General features: G+C 36.9%; 1 protein-coding gene across 3 annotated transcripts in view; it reads left to right on the plus strand.

Annotated features, from left to right (window-relative positions):
* RNF121 (ring finger protein 121) overlaps positions 1-19,720 on the plus strand; it is a 64,267-nt gene that overhangs the window by 16,607 nt on the left and 27,940 nt on the right. For 2 of the 3 annotated variants that reach the window (XM_031460247.2, XM_064492656.1), the window contains exons 2-3: positions 6,867-6,904; positions 8,788-8,929. In XM_031460247.2, the coding sequence (XP_031316107.1) occupies positions 6,867-6,904; positions 8,788-8,929 (180 nt within the window). Of the gene's footprint in view, positions 1-4,004; positions 4,068-6,866; positions 6,905-8,787; positions 8,930-19,720 lie in introns of all 3 variants that reach the window. The other variant, XM_010989023.3, reaches the window with a different exon arrangement.

Here is a 19,720-nt window from a genome sequence, read left to right on the forward strand (position 1 = left end):
TGCTCTCAGTGCACAATGGAGTTAAGCCAGAAATCAGTAACAGAAGGATAGCTAGGAAATCCATAAATACTTGGAGATTTTAAACAACACACTTCTAAATAACATATGAATCAAAGAAGAGATCTGAAGAGAAATTTAAATATATTTAACTGAATGAATATGAACACAACTTATCAAAATTTGGAATAGACCTATATCTATTAAAGAAATTCACTGAATAATTATTAACTTTTCAAAATAGAAAGCACCAGGCCCAAATGGGTTCACTGGTGAATTCTACCAAACATCTAAGGAAGAAATTGTACCTCTATAGTCTCTACAGTCTCTTTCAGAAGATGGAAGCAGAGTGAATACTTCCTAACTCATTCTATGAGGCCAACATTACCCTAATATTAGAACCAGATAAAGGCATTATAAGAAAAAAAAAACAACTACAAACCATTGTCTCTCATGAATATAGATTTAAAAATCATTAACAAAATACTGACAAATTGAATCCAGTGTATAAAAAGAATCATACACCAAGACCAAATGGGATTTATCCTAGGGATGCAAACTTGGTTTAACATTTGAAAAATCAGTTTATATAATCCATCATCACATCAACAGAAGAAAAATTACATGAACATATAAGTAGTTGTAGCAAAAGCATTTGACAACAACCATCACCCATTCAAGATAAAAATTCCCATTAAACTAGGAATATAGGGGAACTTCCTCAACTTGATAAAGAATATCTACCCCAAACCTACAGCTAACATCGTACTTGTGACAAGCATGAAGCTTGTTTATTAAACTTAGTTAAAATTCAAAATTTTTGTTCTGTGAAAGAAACTGTCAGAAGAATGAAAGGACAAGCCACAAACTGGGAGAATATATTTGCAAAAGACCTCTCAGATAAAGGATTGTTACCAAAATATACAAAGAATTCTTGAAACTTAATAATAAGAAAACAAACAACCTGATTAAAAAGTGTGCTAGAGCAGATACTAACTACTATATATAAAACAGGTAAACAGCAAGGTTCTACTGTATAGCACAGGGAACTATATTCAATATCTTGTAATAACCTATAATGAAAGAAAATATGAAAAAGAATGTTTAAGTATAACTGAAACATGCTGCGTACTAGAAATTAACACAACATTGTAAACCAAGTATATCTTAATTTTTAAAAAATTTTTAAAAAGTTTCCCACCAAAAATGTAAAAAAGCAAAACATGAAAAAAAAAAACTGTGGGCTAGAGACTTTAACATACAGCCCACCAGAGAAGATATACAGATGGCAGATAAGCATATGGAAAGATGCCCCACATCATATGTAATCAGGGAAATGCAAATTAAAACAACGAGATAGCACTAAACACCCATTAGAATGATCAAAATCTGGGACACTGACAGCACCAAATGCTGTCAAGGATGTGGAGCAGCAGGAACGCTCATTCATTGATGATGGGAATGCAAAATAATACATGCACTGTGAAAGACAGTTTGGTGGTTTCTTGCAAAACTAAACATATGACCATACAATCCAGCAATTGTGCTCCTTAATATTTCCCCGAAGGAGTTGAAAGCTTATGTCCACACAAAAACCTGCAGACAGATGCTTATAGCAGCTTTATACATAATTACCAAAATTTGGAAGCAATCAGGATGTCTTTTAATAGGTGAATGGATAAATTGTGGTACATCCAGACAATGGAATATTATTCAGTACTAAGAAGAAATGAACTATCAAGCCATGAAAAGGCATAGAGGAATATTAAATACATATTATTAAGTGAAAGAAGCCAGTGTGAAAAGGCTACGTACTATATGATTTCAACTATACGACATTCTGGAAAAGGCAATACTATGGAGACAGTAAAAAGATCAGTGGTTGTAGGGATTAGGGGGGTGGAGGGGTGAATGAGCAGAACACAGAATTTTTAGGTCAGTGAGACTATTCTGTATGATACTGTAACGGTGGATTTGTGTCCATAAGGACATTTGTATAGTAGAAAGGTATATATTTAACAAACCCATAGAATGTACGTCAGTAGTGAACTCTAAGGTAAGCTATGGACTTTAGGTGATAATGGTGTATCAGTGTAAGTTCATCAGTTAGAACAAAGGTATTGCGCTGATGGAGAATGTTGATGGGGAAGCTATGCATATTTAGGGGCAGGGGTCGAGTGGGAAATGTCAGCATGTCCCATTCAGTTTTGTTGTGAACCTAAAACTGTAAAAACAGTAAAAAACAAAATATTTTCAAAAAGTGGACTAAGATTTTGAATAAACTTTACTCCAAAGAAAATATGTGAATGGCTAATAAGCATATGAAAAGGTGTTCAATGTCATTATACATCAGGGAAATGCAAAATCAAAATCACATTGATATGCCATTTCACACCCATTGGGATACCTTTTACCAAAAAGACAGGATAACAAGTGTCGAAGATGTGGAGAAAGTGGAACTCTCAGACACTGCTCATGGGAATGTAAAATGGTGCAGCTGCTGTGGAAAACAAATTGCAGTTCCTTGAAAGGTTAAACGTAGTTAACATATGACCAAACAATTCCACTACTAGTTATATGCTCAAGAGAAATGAAAGCATGTCTACACAAAAACTGGTAGATGAATGTTCATAACAGCATTATTTGTAATAGCCCAAAACTGTAAACAACCCAAGTTTCCATCAACTGATGAATGGACAAATAAAATATATATCCATACAATACAATATTTGGCAGTAAAAAGCAATGAACTACAGTACCTGATCCAACATTGAAAACATGCTAAGTGAAAGAAGCCAATCACAAAAAAACACATATTGTATGATCTTTTTTATATGAAATGTCTAGAATAGTCAAATCTATAGATAGAGGTCAAAAGTAAATTAGTGGTTCTGTGGGCTGGGGGAAGTTGGAGAGTGACTGCTAACTGGTGTGTGGTGTCATTTGGGGTGGTAAAAATGTTCTAAATTTAACTAGTGGTGATTGTGGCACAACTCTGAAAATACTGAAAGCACTGAATAGTACATTTTCAATGGGTGAATTTTATGATATGTGAATTAGATCTCAGTAAAATTATTATTAAAAACGATTCAAGTGCATAGAAGTATATGACTGTAGGAGAGATTGTGAATGTGAGTCCTGGGAGGCAGTAGCAATCCTTTTATGTGCATATGAATTACCTGGGTATCTTATTAAATGTAGGTTCTGATTCAAGGGGTCTAGGATGGATTCTGAAGCTTCTATTTCTTAAGTTCTTAGGGTGCTGATGCTGCTAGGCAGTAGAGGATGTTTGTTTTTTCAGTGAATGGGGTCAGTCTGAAGAGCCTTTCTGGAGACAGGAGGATTTGGCTAGGGTTTTGTAGGAAGGCAGAATGTGGTTTGGTGGAAGAGAGGGGCTGAAGGGACAAAGTAATTAGCATCTGTAAAGACTCAGAGCCCATAGAATACCCAGTATTTGTGGGGGACAGGAAGCTTGTTTATGGGGTTACACCGGTGGATTCATAAGTCTTTCCCATCTGGGAAAATGTATCAACAGCAGATTATTTTCCATTTTTGTGAAGCTTTCTCTTGCCCTCTGCCTGACATTTTTGGTTTAACTTCTTTCAAATCTGAACCTAGGTAGATTGGAATGACTAGAGCCCTTCTGAGATCCTAGGAGGGGAGTTAATGGTTGGCGAAAAGACATTCTGTGTCTGGATCTTAGGTGTTAGATATGGGCCCATCGCCCATAACCCTACCCTGAGAGCCTCCCTAATTAGCTACCTGAGTTCTGGACAGGGCATCTTCTGACTGGTTTATTGCTTGGACCCAGATGAATAAACTCATTAATGAGGGAGCAAATAAAGAGGTATTTCCAGATGGTGCAGGCTAATTATAGATATAGTTTATAACGTTCCTTGTTTTTCCACTTGAGCTACAAGACTGGTTTGGATATAATTTAAAAAGTCTTTTGGTTCAGGAGGCAAATATTAAGGCCAACTCATGTCTTTTTTTTTTTTTTTTTTTAGTGTAACTCCATTCTGGTACTCATACTACTCCATGAAGTGCTAAATGGTCCTCTCCGCACCAGGGTTAGTGCTTCAGCCTTAGTGCTTGCCCTTTTGAGCTGTTCCCTGAGGCTCTGAAAGCAATACCGCCCTGTGCTACACCAGCATTCTGTTGCCTGGCCTCTCCCAGTACTTTTTAAAGTACATCCACTCTCCTAGGAGGAAAGGCAATGAAGTCACTTGCTCGCTTGGAATATACTTAACCTCACAGCCCCACAATGAAGTCAGAAGACTTATTTTCTATTTTTTAGAGGGGGAAAAACTAAGCTTGCTTGACTTCTGTCTCATGGAGAGGTGCCCCCATGCCTGGCTCAGTTCTCTGAATCTTCCTAGTTTCGCCTTCAATGGACTTGTCTTGCTTCTTTGAACGCGTAGTCGTGTTGTGTTGTGTTGTTTTGACATGTAGTTTTTTAAACATAATTTTCTGGGTACCTCTAGAAAATGAATACTTCTTTCCCAGATGCTTATTAGGTATTTTTCAAGTGTTTGTTTGCACTCCCATTTAAACATCTCCAGGTGAGGTGCCGGTTCATCAGCATACTTACTGCCCTCTTGGAGAGAATTCTGTTCAGTTCCACAGGTACTCATTGAGTGCTTAATATACACTCAGCTCTCCTATTCTTGAAAGACACAAAAGCAGTGTATTCTCCTTGGCTCTGTGGCATCTTCCGTGGTGGGAGCAAGATAGACATAAGCAGGACTTGGACTAGGGTAAAGCAAACAAGGCACTGGGCGCAAACTTGAAGGAGGCACTCTGAAGGTCATGCAAGCGCAGGGTCTGTACCTGAGAATGTGTGCCTCCGTAAATTCTGAGCCCTAGGTCCCTTGCTTACCCTACCCTGGTCCTGGACTTAAGAAGCAGTTAGGTCACTTGGAAGGCATGTCTAAATAACATAAGACTGAAAGTGAAACAGAACAGTGCTGCTCAAGCTTAATGTGCATATGAATCATCTGGAGACCTTACTAAAATGAGGATTGTGATTCAGTAGGTCTGGAGTGGTTCTTGAGATTCTACATTTCTAACAAGCACCCAGATGATTCTGATACTAGGGCTACACTTTGAGTAGCAAGGAGAAAAATTCATGCTAGAGGAAAGCAAAGGGTCATATTCACTAAGCTAGGGGACCAGGGTAGCCTTCTCCAGGGAAAGTGAAGTGGCAGCTGAGTTCTCAAAGGATAAATTGGATTTGGATTGGAAGAAAAGAGGGGTGAGGGCATTATAAACAGAATGAAGAATGTGCAAACGCTCAGAGACAGGAATGAGCCCCATGTGTTTGGAAACAGACTAACTTGGCAAGATGCAGGTCCAAGTTGGAAAAGAGGAAAAGAGTTTTGATAGGTAGCATGAAACCTGTGTATTCATTGTTTCTTTAGAAATGTGGTCCTTAATTATCTGCTCAGATACTATCCAACTGGGCCTTTCCATTTCCTGCATCAGCTTTTCCCCTCTTGGAGGGGACCCCTGTCCTTCTGGGGAGATAAAGAGCTGAGTCCAGACACCTGAATAAAGTCTGTGAGGCAAAATGTGAAGTAGGACAAAGGGGTGGTTGACTTCATTACCTTGATTGGATAGGGGAGGCCTTGGAATATTGTTCCTTCCCTTCCATTCTCCCTCCCCTTCCATTCTCCCTCCCCTTCCCTTTCTTCCTTTCTTCCTTCCTTTCTTTCTTCCTTCCTTCCTTTCTTCCTTTCTTTCTTTCCTTTCTTTCTTTCCTTCCTTCCTTCCTTTTCTCTCTCTCCTTTCTTTCTTTCTTTCTTTCTCTCTTTCTTTCCTTTTTCTTTCCTTTCTTTCTTTCCTTCCTTCCTTTTCTCTCTCTTTCTCTCTCTCTCTCTCTCTCTTTCTCTCTCTCTTTCTCTCTCTCTCTTTCTCTCTTTCTTTCTTTCTCTCTTTCTTTCCTTTCTTTCTTTCTTTCACTGGGACATATAGAAACCAGAAAGCCCTCCCTACGTAATGGTGGACATTCCCAGTATATACACATAAAGAGTGCCTGGTAAATATGTGCCAATTTTACTTCATAATAGAATGGAGTTCTGCTTATTTTACTTCAAACAGCCCACTTAAAGTACTTTTCTAAAGTTAGCAGAGGAACAGTGGAAAACTAGGCCTTAAACATCATAAGTACTAAAGGAATATTTGCTGATTGATTCCTTTAAGTGATTATGAGGTCCTGTCTTCTCTACATCAAGGCACATTTTCAGCTCAGTTTAATGTAAGAATGTATCGAGTGACTTAGGTACTAAGACTTGGGTATGCTTCCATATAGCTACAAGGAAGTAGACTTGAGCCCTGAACTCAAAGAGTTGAGTATTATTCTAGAGCAGTAGTATTCAACTGGGGGTAATTTTTGTCCCCTAAGGGACATTTGACAATGTCTGTAGATATTGTTGGTTGTTGCATCTTTGGGGATGCTTCTGGCATCTAGTGGGTAGAGGCCAAGGATGCTGTTAAACATCCTACAATGTAGAGACAACCCCTCACCAAAAAACCCAAAGAATTAACTGGCCCAAAATATCACTAGTGCCAAGGTTTAAGAAATCCTGCTCTAAAATAGGATAAGACCAACAAATAGAACTGGAACTTTGAGGTTGGAAGGCCATACAGCTGGTTAATAGCAGAGCAGGGACTGAAGTTTAGTTCACCCTAATCTAATGGGGCCATTTAGAGTCAAATGGCATTATATGTCAGAATATTTTATCTAGCTTCATGTCCCACAAATCCTGAATCATACATATTTTTAGCTCTAGCAAATATGTGATCACTGTATGTTGGGCAGGGACAGTTCTAAGACAGTAATGGATTTTTCTGGTGGTGTCTTTCTACAGGTTGATATGTCAGACCTCTCCCCAGAGGAGCAATGGAGGTAAGTGTGACAGTGTGGGCCCCTCATGCTGGGGACTATAGATGGATCCTAATAATAGAGTTGTGTATTTTGCTTCCTTGTCTGTGGAAATCAGTGACCTGTGACTGCTGGGACAGGCCATTTGAGATCTTTTCCAGTACTTGGTTCACTCCTGGGTAGCTCCCTCCATCCTGGGGAGTAAATAGGTTATTGCCCCAAACCATCCATCTGAGTTTGAATACTAGTTCTGCCATTTCCTAGTGTTGTGATCTTGGGCAAGTTACTTAACTTGACACTACCTTAATTCTCCCAGTTTGTAAAGTGAGGATCATAATAGTGTCTATACCTCATAAAGTTGTTGTGAGGATTAATATATGTGAAATTCTTAGAACAGTGCCTGGCATGTGGTTAACTTCCAGTAACTGTTACCTACTTTGAGGGTGAGTATCATCATTAACATCATCATTATCCATGAAACAGGTCAGAGAGCTCTGGTTGAGAAAATAAGAGATGTGTTTTCTTATCTCAACTCTGCTACTAACTTGCTTTGTAACCAGAGAGAGTCAACAGTTATCTTACTGTCATTATGTCTCACCAGTAAAGGAGTCTCAAGAGTATTTGCCCCACAAACATTGCCAGGTGGCTGACTAATGAGCTGAAGTCAACCAAGTAAAATTTGTTTTACTAATTTGAAAAACTTGGTTTACTAAATTTCTGACTCCTACCTCCCTGTTATCTTTTTGTCAGATTTTCTCACCCAGGACAGAGTTTTAGGTAAGAAGAACCCTTAGGTGCTGTGGCTGGCTGGCTGGCTGACATTTGGCTGCCCGACATTTGGCTGCCCACCCTAGTGGGCAGTTTCCCCCTAACATTTTATTATGAAAAATCTCAAACATACAGAAAAGTTGAAAGAATTGTGCAGTGAACACCCTTATACCCACCACCTAGATTCTACAGTTAACTTTTTGCTATATTAGCTTTATGATCTATCTGTCCATAATTCATCCAACCAAGTTCTTCTTGCTTAGTCTCTCATTGCACTTGGGAATTTCATGAAGATACAATTTATGTTGTCCTTTCCCTTTCTCCCTAATACTTCTGGGTATGAAGTACTTGCACAAAAGCTCCTGACTACAGGCTACATTTGTGTTTAGTTTTCTAACTCCTTCATTCCTCTCCCTTGGCTGACTCTGACCCAGAATGGTAGGAGTGACTTTCCTATTCTTAGAGGAAGCTTTTTGCCTGTGTTGGCCAAGGGAATCACTTGCTGTCAGTCCTCAGGACTATGCCAGCCTTAGATTAAATAAGAGTTTCCAGTTGTACTCTCCTTGTGCCCTTAAAGAGGCTATTTACCTGTGGATACTGATGGTGAAGTTACTGTTGGATTAGTATAAAGTTGAAACAGTTGAGATTTTTCAGGCTTCAAGATCTCTGGTCCTGACAGAGAGGGTAGGACAAATAAAGCATGACTTTAACCCTGGAATTAGCACACATTTGCAATGTTATTCCTTTATTGGTGTCATAAATATCATTAAGTAAGAGTATGAAGGTTCATGGCTTTAACCTTCTCTTTGGGTTACTTTCTCCTTCCAATGACAAGTTGAAATAAGACTGAAATGGAAAGTATCAATTATTTCTACCATTGGGGGCAGGCAGCAGACCACCCAAATTTAACCCCAATATCTGACCTTGGTGACTAGGTCCCATAGAACTCCTATTCTATCCCAAAATGCCTGTCCTCTATGGCATGTGTCATTTTAGCCCCTAATTTGTACAGTACTCTGCAGCTGCAAAGCACAAGAGTGTGTTTTGAGCTACAGACCAGTGGGATATCCCTAGAAAGCACTGCCCCTTTACCACTACACCATCCCTGACCTAGCTCACCCCATCTGTTTGGCTTTCAGGGTTGAGCACGCACGCATGCATGCCAAGCACCGCGGCCATGAAGCCATGCACGCTGAAATGGTCCTCATCCTCATCGCTACCTTGGTTGTGGCCCAGCTACTCCTGGTGCAGTGGAAGCAGAGGCACCCCCGCTCCTACAATGTAAGCCACTTTGCCTCTCATTTCTTTGTTTACCAATCATCAGGAGACCCTTCTTAAATATTCTAGGCTGCAGCCTAATCCAGGCTGCATGTAGGCAGGGAATAGATGATAATAATAAACTATGTATAAATAGTTGAATAGTGTATGGTGGGTGTGTGTTTAAGGGCCCAGTGATTCAGACATTGAAAACTGGGATAGAACCTGAGCCTACTTTCATGTCCAGAAAAGGTAGGTTCTCCTTTTTAACATTTTGGATAGATTCGTGAAGGAGATATTCATTGGGAGCTGTTCAAATAGAGGGAGAGGTGATCACTTGATTGGGAAGACCAAGCTTCTAATGAATCTTAATTAATTTAGATTAATATTTTAAAAAGGCAGTAGTAAATGAAATGAACAAAAACATATAAACCTTACAGAAAACATAGCTAAATGGCAGAAGTAAACCCTTCCTTGTGAGTAATTTAAATATAAATGGATTAAATTCTCTTATTAAAAGGCAGAGATTGTCAAATTGGTTTAAAAATAACCACATTACCCATCTATATACTAAACCACTACACCCATCTACATAGTCTATAAGAGACTCACTTTAGATGCAAAGAAATAAGAGATAAAAGTAAAAGGATGGAAAAAGATATTTCATGCAAATGATAACAAAGAGAGGGCTGGTAGCTATTAAATATCAGACAAAATAGACTTTAAATAAAAAAACATTACAAGAGACAAAGAAGGACATTACATTATTGATAAGTTTCCCTACAGCCAGAAGATATAATTAAAAACATACATGCACCTAACAAAGGAACTCTAAAATATTTGAAGCAAAAATGACAGAATTGATGGGAAAAACCCATAATTCTATAGTAATAGTTGGGAAGTTCAATAACCCCACTTCCAATAACAGAATAACCAGATAGAAGATCAACAGGTAATAGAGGACTTGAACAGCATTATAAACCAATTAGACCTAACAGATGTATACAGAACATTCCACCCAACAACAGCAGAATACATGTTCTTCTCAAGTACATGTGGACCATTCTCCAGGATAGAACATATGTTAGGCCACAAAACAAGCCTCAGTAAATTAAAAAAGATTGAAATCAGCTGCTCTGGATTAGGACATGACAGATAGTATACTGGATTCTTTTACAACTAGTAGGAGTCTTTCACCTTTTCAAGTATAACAACCATTTTTTAGCGGTAAAAACTTGTCAAAGCCGGGGGAGGCTATAGCTCAAAGCGGTAGAGTGCATGCATTACTGTGCACAAGGTCCTGGGTTCAGTCTCCAGTACTTCCTCTAGAAAATACATAAATAAACCTAAGTACCTCCCCCACCCACCAAATTAAAACAACGAAACTTGGCAAATATCCACATAATGATAGTTGTACTTCCAAAGAACACATACACACAGAATAGTAATAATAGCTAACATTTATTGAATTCTTACTATGCCAGCCACTGTTCTAAGTACTTTATTACATATGTAGACTCATTTAATCCTCACAGTCACCCAGTAAAGTAAATAATGTTTTCTCCAATTACAGATGAGGAACTGAGACAGAAAGACTAAGTTACTTGCACTAGTTGTAAAACCATTATTTGAACTCAGACAATTTTACTGTACCAGGGCTTTTAGTCTTAATCCCTAAATGATTCTTTTTCTCTCGTATGTCCTTTTTCAGACCTCTTGTAATATGGCCAAAGATGCCCAGGGGTCTGTAGCCCACAGGATGGGAACTGCTACATTATCTCATTTAACCTTCCTAAAAGCCTATGAGATAAGTACTGTGAACAAACTGAGGTCCAGAGACTTCAGGCATGAAGAGGATACTAATAGATAGAGCCAGAATTTGAACCCAGGTCTTCTATTTCATATTTCATAATCTCTACTGTACCGTATGGTGCTTTTGGAAAGGATTTTTTCCATCAAGGGAACCAAGGGGTAATCTGGAGCATAGGAGGAGGAGAGGCTAATCTTTGCCCTTCAGCTTGCACAGGTTCCAGACATTACTGGCTTATAGCCACCTCAAGTGTTGGTATGCACCATGAGTAGAGACATCTGTACCTTCAGGTCATAGTGCCTTGAATGATTACATGGCACCAAGGCTGTCTGAACTAGGCACCATCCAGCAGACTAATCCACCTGGGATAGGGCTTCATGTCTGGACCCTGCTCATGCTTTATCCTGTCATCTAAGTCACTTGTTTCCCAGTGTGCTTATAGTGCCTGCTCTGTAAAATGGGGATTATTAGGATGGTTTAATTGAATGTGGAAAATAAGAAAACTCATAAACCAAATACAGTGAGCCCCTTGGCCTTTCTCTGCTTGTATTAGAAATAATTATGTAATGTTGGCTAATCTGCAAAGATTTTTGAAAACCTCTGAAGAAGTGAGGACACATATACTGCAGTGGTTTTCAATGTGTACATTTTTTTTTTAAGCTATGAAATCTTTTCTTCAAACAATACCTTAAGGGGAAACACAATGTAGAAAATAAGAGGATGCTTTCCTTGGGCTGGTAACCCTGACCCTTGTCAGGAACATCTGTAGAACTTATCAGAGTGTTAGAAAATCACTGATGTGTCATTCACTAGTTAATCCTTAATAGGAAGGTGATTGTAAATTAATGAGGCCAGTTATATAAGGAACACGCACAGTCATCTCATTACTTTACTGCCACACCCTGTAAACATTATGCTGAACTACACTGGTGAGAGGACATGCTAACATAGCATATATGCACTGAGAAACTTAAACTCATGTCTTTAGAAAATTGGAAAAGGGAAATCTGTAGTGTCCTGCTTTATGCTGCTCTTATATAATAATGATCTATATTGGTTTCTTTAAAACTTTTGTTAACTTGGGTATAATGAATATTTTTACTGCTTTAGTTAAAATACTAACTTTGGAAGAAGAAAAATTGCTCAAGATACCTGTACACAGTGGCATCTCCTGTCCTTTTTCATGTTTATCAGAAGCTGGAGCTGGTCACCTTAACACGGTAAATACAGTGGAGTCAGACCATCTGCCTTGATTAACCAACTCTTTGACTTCTGAGCTACATGACTTTATACCTCATTGAGCCTCAGTTCTTCTTATCTTTGAATTGGGGTGATAATATCTATCTCATGGGTTGTGACTATTATATATAAGATTATATGGCAAAGTGTTTTGTAAACTCTAAAGCTAATGTTAATGACTTTGTTGCCCCTACTCCTAAGAGAAAAAGCTTAAGACATAAAAATATCTTCAGATACTATTTTATGTGGAAGTGGAATAGAATTTTATTTTTATTGAGGATAATTTCACATAACAAAATTCACTATTTTAACTGTTTTAAAGTATTCAGTGGCTTTTAGCATATCCACATTATTGTGCAACCATTGCCACTATTTAGTTCTAGAACATTTTTGTTACCCAAGAGGAAACCCCATACCCATTGAGCAGTCATTCTCCATTTCGCTCTCCCAGCACACCCTGGCAACCAGTAATCTGCTTTCTATGTATTTACCTATTGTGGATATTCATATAAATAGAATCATACAATATGTGGCCTTTTGTGCCTGACTTCTTTCACATAGCATGTTTGCAAGTTTCATCTATGTTGCAGTATCTATAAATACTTCATTCCTTTTTGTGACTCTTTATTATTCCATTTTTCTCTGTTTTTTTTTCTTTCTTCTTTTTTTTTTTTTGGTGTTTTTTTGGTATTATTTATGAACCTGTAGTGGGCATAAAGTGGTATTTCATTGTGGTTTTGATTTGTAGTTCTAATGACTTTTGAGCATCTTTTGATGTTTTTATTGGATATTTGTATATCTTTCTTGGAGAAATGTCTGTTCAAGTGCTTTGTCCATTTTTTTAAATAGGATTTTTGTCTTTTTTTGTTGAGTTGTAAGAGTTCTTTATATAGTCTAGATACTATACCATCATCGGATACATGATTTAGAAATACTTTCTCCCATTCTGTGCATTCCCTTTTCACTTTCTTGATAGTATCCTTTGATGCATAAACATTTTTAAGTTTGATGAAGTCCAATTTCTTTTTTCTTTTTTTAATTGAATATATTTGACATAATATTGTGTAAATTTAAGGTGCATAGCATGTTAATTTGCTACATTTATATATTGTATGATGACTGCCATTGTAGTGATATGTAGCACCTCTATCATACTGCATAATTATTCTTTCTATTTAGTGTTTGGAATAATTTAAGTTCTAATCTATTAGCAAGTTTGATGGTTATAGCACAGTATCATTGTCCATATTCATTATACTGTGCATTAGATCTCTATGGCTTATTTACTAGTTGCAAGTCTGTATTCTTAAACCTATTTTTTGTTGCTTATGTTTTTAGTGTCATGTCTAAGGATCCACTGACAAATCCAAGATTATTAAGATTTACCCCTATAGTTTCTTCAAAGAGTTTTATACTTTTAGCTCTTAGATTTCAATCTTTGATTCATTTTGAGTTAATTTTTTGTAAATGGTATGAGATAAGGGTCTAACTTTATTTTTTGCTTGTGGATATCCAGTTGTCCTAGCACCATTTGTTGAAGAGCCTTCTTTTGCCATTGAATGGTCTTAGTCTTCTAGTCAAAAATCAATTGACCATAAATGTATCTACTTGATTTTGTACTTTCAATTCTATTCCATTGAACTATACATTTCTGCTTATGCCAATATCACACTTTTGATTACTATAGTAGTATTGTAAGTTTTGAAGCTGGGAAGTGTGAGTCCTCCATACTTATTCCTTTTCAAGATTGCTTTGGCTACTCTGGGTCCCTTGCAATTCCATATTAATTTTAAGATCAGTTTTTCAATTTCTGCAAAAATAGACAGTTGTGATTCTGATAAGGATTGCACTGAATCTGTAGATCACTTTGGGGGGTATTGCATTAATCTTCCTGAAATTGGATTATCTTTTCATTTATTTTGGTCTCTTTACTTTCTTTCATTAATGTTTTGTAGTTTCCAGTATACAAGTCTTATACCTTCTTGGTTAATTTATTCCCTAGTATTTCATTCTTTTTGGTGCAATTGTGAATGGAATTACTTTCTTAATTTCCTTTCTGGATTGTTCATTTTTAATATATAGAAATATAACTGATTCTTGTGTCTTGCAACTTTGTTGAATTTGTTTATTAACTAATAGTTTTTTTGTGGGTTCTTTAGGATTTTCTGTATATAATTCATGTCCTCTGTTTTACTTCTTTTCCAATTGGATGCCTTTTATTTCCTTTTCTTGCCTAATTGCTGTGACTAAAACATCCAGTAAAATGCTGAATAATAGCAGTGAAATTGGCATCCTTTTCTTTTTCCTGATCTTAGGGGAAAAGCTTTCAGTCTTTAATCTTTAAGTAAGTTAGCTGTGGGTATTTCATAAATGCCTTTTATCATGTTGAGGATGTTCCCTTCAATTTCTAGTTTGTTAAGAGTTTTTCTCATTGAATGGGTATTGGATTTCTCAAATATCTTTTTCTACATCAATTAAGGTGATCATGTGGTGCATTCCTGGGATAAATCCCACTTGATCTTGATGTGTAATCCTTTTAATATGCTGCTAGATTTGGTTTGCAAGTATTTTATTGAGGATTTTTGCCTCTCTGTTCATAACAGATACTGGTTTGTAGTTTTCTTGTCAAGTATTTATCTGGCTTTGGTATCAGGATAATGTAACCTCATAGATGAGTTAGGAAGTGTTAACCTTTTTTTCTGTTTTTTTTGAGCAATGGAATTTTGGTGTAGTATAAAATGCCTTGAAGTGAGAGTAATTTGGTCTCGATTTCCAGCACCACTGCTGATTAGTAATGGACCTTGGGCAAATTACTTATTCTCTCTTACCTCATCCTCATGTTTCATCTTTAAAGTGAGGGTTTAAGACTAGATGATTACTATTTTCTCTTCAAGCTTTAAAATATTTTTTTCATTAATATTATTCCATGTAACTCCAGAGCCCCAAATTAAAGCTAAGGAATGAGAGAATGAGTTTTAAGAATGTAGATTTTGGCTGGGTATTATAAAGAAATTTTCAACAGTGGAATTTGTTCCACAGTAGAATGAACTGTCCTAGAGGGGAATAATCTTCCCATCACAACTGTGTTTTATTAGGGGCTAGACAACTCCTTGTCAGGGATGTTGTGGAGGGGATTTTTGGAATGGTTGGCTGGACAACTTCTAAATGCTGCCTCTCAGCTCTAAAATCTGTATCATATTAAAGTACCAAGAGGGATGAAGGTCTATCTTATTCTTAGAGGGACAAAACTCACCTGTTGAGAGAGAGAGAGGATCAGATTTGTTCTGTTTTTATTTTGGTTTTGTTCTGATTACAAATGTTATACATGTTTATTATAAAAAATTCAAACAATATGTATGTGACATAGAAATCAAGTGTCCAAGAGAACCACTGTTAACAATTTGTTATACTTGCAGGTTTTTTTCTTTGCATGTATTAATATTTATAAGTTTTTAGATGTTATGACATCCATTAGGTTCTGCAGCATTTTCCACTTAAAACAGGCGTACCTCAGAGATATCATGGGTTCATTTGCAGATCATTGCAGTAAAGTGAGTCACATGAAATTTTTTGTTTTCCAGTGCATGAAAAAGTTATGTTTACACTATACTCTAGTCTTAAGTGTGCAATAACATTATGTCTAAAAAACAATGTACATACCTTAATTTAAATACTTCATTGCTAAAAAATACTAACTATCATTTGAGCCTTCATTAAGTCATAATCTTTTTGCTGGTAGAGGGTCTTGCCTCAATGTTGATGGGTGCTGACTAATCGGGGAGGTGCTTGCTGAAGGTTGGGGTGGCTGTGGCAGTTTCTTAGAAAAGACAACAGTAAAGTTTGCCACATCAGTTGACTCCTCCCTTCACAAATGATTTCTCTGTAGCACGCAGTGCTGTTTGACAGTATTTTGCACACAGTAGAACTTCTTTCAAAATCGGAGTCAGTCTTCTCAAACCTTGCCTTATCAACTAAGTTTATGTAATATTCTAAATCCTTTGTTGTCATTTCAACAATCTTCATAGCATCTTCAGCAGGAGTAGATGCCATCTCAAGAAATCACTTTCTTTGCTCATCCATAAGAAGCAATTCTTAATTCATTTAAGTTTTATCATGAGATTGCAGCAATTCAGTCATATTTTAAGGCTCCACTTCTAATTCTGCTTCTCTTGCTTTTTCCACCACATCTGCAGTTACTTTCTCCACTAACATCTTTAATCCCTCAAAGTCATCCATGAGGATTGGAAGAAATTGAGGGTTGGAATCAGTTTCTTCCAAACTCCTTTTCATGTTGCTATTCTGACATATTCCCACGAATTGTAAATGTTCTTAATGACATCTAGAATGGTGAATCCTCTCCAGAAGGTTTTCACTTTATTTTGCCCAGATCCAAATAAGGAATGACTGCCTATGGCAGTTACAGCCTTACAAAATACATTTCTTAAATAACAAGATTTGAAAGTTGAAGTTACTCCTTGATCCATGGGCTGCAGAATGGATGCTGTGTTAGCAGGCATGAAAACAACATTAATCTCACTGTACATCTCCATCAGCACTTTGGGGTAACCAGATACATTGTCAGTGAGCAGTAATATTTTGAAAGGACTCTTTTTCTTCTGAGCAGTAGGACTCAACAGTGGGCTTAAAATATTCAGTAAACCATGTAGTGAGCAGATATGCTATTATCCAGGCTTTGTTCTTCCACTTACAGAGCACAAAGTAGATTCAGCATAATTCTTAAGGGCCCTAGGATTTTTGGAAAGGTAAATGAGCATTGGTTTCAACTTAAAAGTCACCAGCTACATTAGCCTGTAACAAGAGAATTAGCCTGTCCTTTGAAGCTTTGAAGCTAGACTTTGACTTCTCCTCTCTAGCTGTGAAAGTCCTAAATGGCATCTGTCTTGTTTGCTTTGAAAATCTGTTGTTTAGTGTAGCCACCTTCATTCATCATCTCAGCTAGATCTTCTGGGTTAATTGCTGCAGCTTCTACATCACCTTGCTGCTTCACCTTGCACTTTAATGTCATGGAGATGGCTTCTTTCCTTAATGCTCATGAACCAACCTCTGTGAGCTCCAAACTTTTCTTCAGCTTCTTCACCACTCATAGCCTTCATAGAACTGAAAAGAGTTAAGGCCTTGCTGTGAATTAGGCTTTGACTTACAGTAATGTTGTAGCTGGTTTGATCTCCCATCCAGACCACTGAAACTTTCTTCATATCAGCAATAAGGCTGTTTTGCTTTCTTATCATTTGTGTTCACTAGAGTAGCTTTTTTAGTTTCCTTCAAGAGTTTTTCCTTTGCATGCACATGTGGCTACCTGTTTGGTGCAAGAGGCCTAGCTTTAGGCCTATCTCAGCTTTAAACACCCTTTCCTCACTAAGCTTTATTATTTCTAGTTTTTGATTTTAAGTGAGAGACGTACAACTCAGAGGTCATTGTAGGGTTATTAATTGGCCTAATTTCAGTTTTGTTGTGTCTCAGGGACTCAGGAGGTCTAAAGATAGGGAAGAGAGAGAGGGAGTGGCCAGTGGAGCAGTCAGAACTGACACATTTATTGATTAAATTTGCTGTCTTATATGGGCATAGTTTGTGGCCGCCCAAAACAATTACAATAATGACATCAGAGATGTCATAGATCACCATAACAAATATAAGAATAATGAAAATTTTGAAATATTGTGAGAATTACCAAAATGTGACACAGAGACATGAACTGAGTAAATGCTGTTTGAAAAATGGCACAATAGACTCATTCAGTACCGGGTTGCCACAGACCCTCAATTTGTTAAAAATAAAAATGCAGTATCTGCAAAGCACAATAAAACGAGCTGGTAATATCTCTCAAATATCTATCCATATTAGTTTGTATGTAATCCTTTTAAACTAGTAAAACAGTGTTCTTTGTAATTGATTTTTACGTCTGTTGATAGACATGTTGTTTATCTTAGTTGCAACAATGATTCAGTAAACTTTCTACATATATAATTTACATATATGCAAATACAGTGGGCCAACATTTCTGTAGAATGAATTCCTAGAAATGAAATTGCCTGGTCAAATGGAATTACCATTTAATTATTAATGGATCTTGTCAAATTGCCCTTCAAAAAGTTATAGCAGTATATAATCCTACCAACAGATGTTAAGCAGTGCTATTACCCAATACTAAAGAGAGTATAGGGAATCCTCAGTATTTTTAATCCTTCTCAACCCAATATGTGAAAATACCTAATTTAAAAGTCAAGTACTACAAGGTTTAAAAAGAAAAACATATCAGTCAATCCTTTGCCCAATTCTAGCCATCCCTGATTATTTCAGTGGCAACTACTTTAAACTTTTTTAAGTTGTTTTCTGATACTGACCTTTGTTTTTAAATAACATGATCGCACTAATATATATATGTGTAATTTTTACTTTTAAATATTATGTATTGACTTCCTAACCATGGAAGGTGGTAATTTTCTTATACTGCTACACATATACCCATCACATACATACTTTTCCTCCTCCCAGGTTTTGGTTAAATAAATATTTTGGTAAAATTACATAATAATGTAAATATTATTCACAGCTGAGCCATGTGGTGTATTTGGTCACATTTCCTTTCCTGGCTTAGGATTCTGTTGGAATGTTTCTTATTGATCAGAGCTCTTTGCATATTAGTAATAAGCCCTTTTGACATACATTTTGCAGGTATTTTTCCCCAGATTGCTCTCTGATTTTACTGGTAGAACTGGTACAGACATTTTATAGACTAGATTTATGAAGCATCCAATGGGCTGGGGATTCTGTTATTTACTATTCTATTTGGACAGCACATCTTATTTCTCCTTGTTTTCCATCCTGGGGCATCCAAAGTGCATCTGCCTGCCTAGACAGATTTTTTGGTACTTGCCATAGCCACCAGTTTAGTTCTTAGGGAACTCTCAACCTCACATCTGCTCTAGACTAAAGGTGGGCTCCAGGGAGCAGAAGCAGGGCAGAAACATAGTTGGGCCATTGCTAAAGGTATGAACTTCACCATTACATAAACAATTAATAACACCAGCTACCATTTACTAAGTACTTTATAATGTGCCCAGTATTTTGCTGTGAGGGGGCTGGTATTATTTTTGCCACTGTATGGATCAAGAAACTGAAGCTTAAAGAGATTAGCTGAACCCTGCTCAACTAATGATTAGCAGAGTCAGGATTCATACCCAGTCCCTGTGACTCCCATGTTCTCCTCGGTCTCCAATGATGTCTGTTTATTTGTTCAGTTAGCAAATATTCTTTGATCCTTTTTAGCCCCATGCTAGGGCTGTGATCAGTTAATGTTGTTTGCTTCATGGAAAAACCACTTTGAAAAAGAATTTATAAACTTGAATATTCACATTCCCTATGATCCAGAAGCTTAGTTCCTAGATATATGCCAAGAGAAAAGTTTGTGCATGCATCTCAGGGAGGATATACCAGAATTTTCATAGCAGCACTATATTGTAATAGCAAAAACTTGAAAATGGATGAATGGATAGGTTAGTTGTGATGTATTTACACTATGGAATATTATAAGTTATAAAATAATAACATATAAATACATAAAGTAACACAAAAAATTAACTATAGTTACAAATAATTAATGGTAAGGATGAATCTTAGCAATATAATATAGAGTGAAAAAAGTCCCAGGAAACTACTTACAACTTGATACCTTTTATAGAAGGCTAAATAATAAAACTAAAAGCAATAAAAACTAAACAGTATGCTTTAGAAGTATGTATGTGTGT

Source organism: Camelus dromedarius, chromosome 12, assembly GCF_036321535.1.
Source record: "Camelus dromedarius isolate mCamDro1 chromosome 12, mCamDro1.pat, whole genome shotgun sequence".
NCBI lineage: Eukaryota > Metazoa > Chordata > Mammalia > Artiodactyla > Camelidae > Camelus > Camelus dromedarius.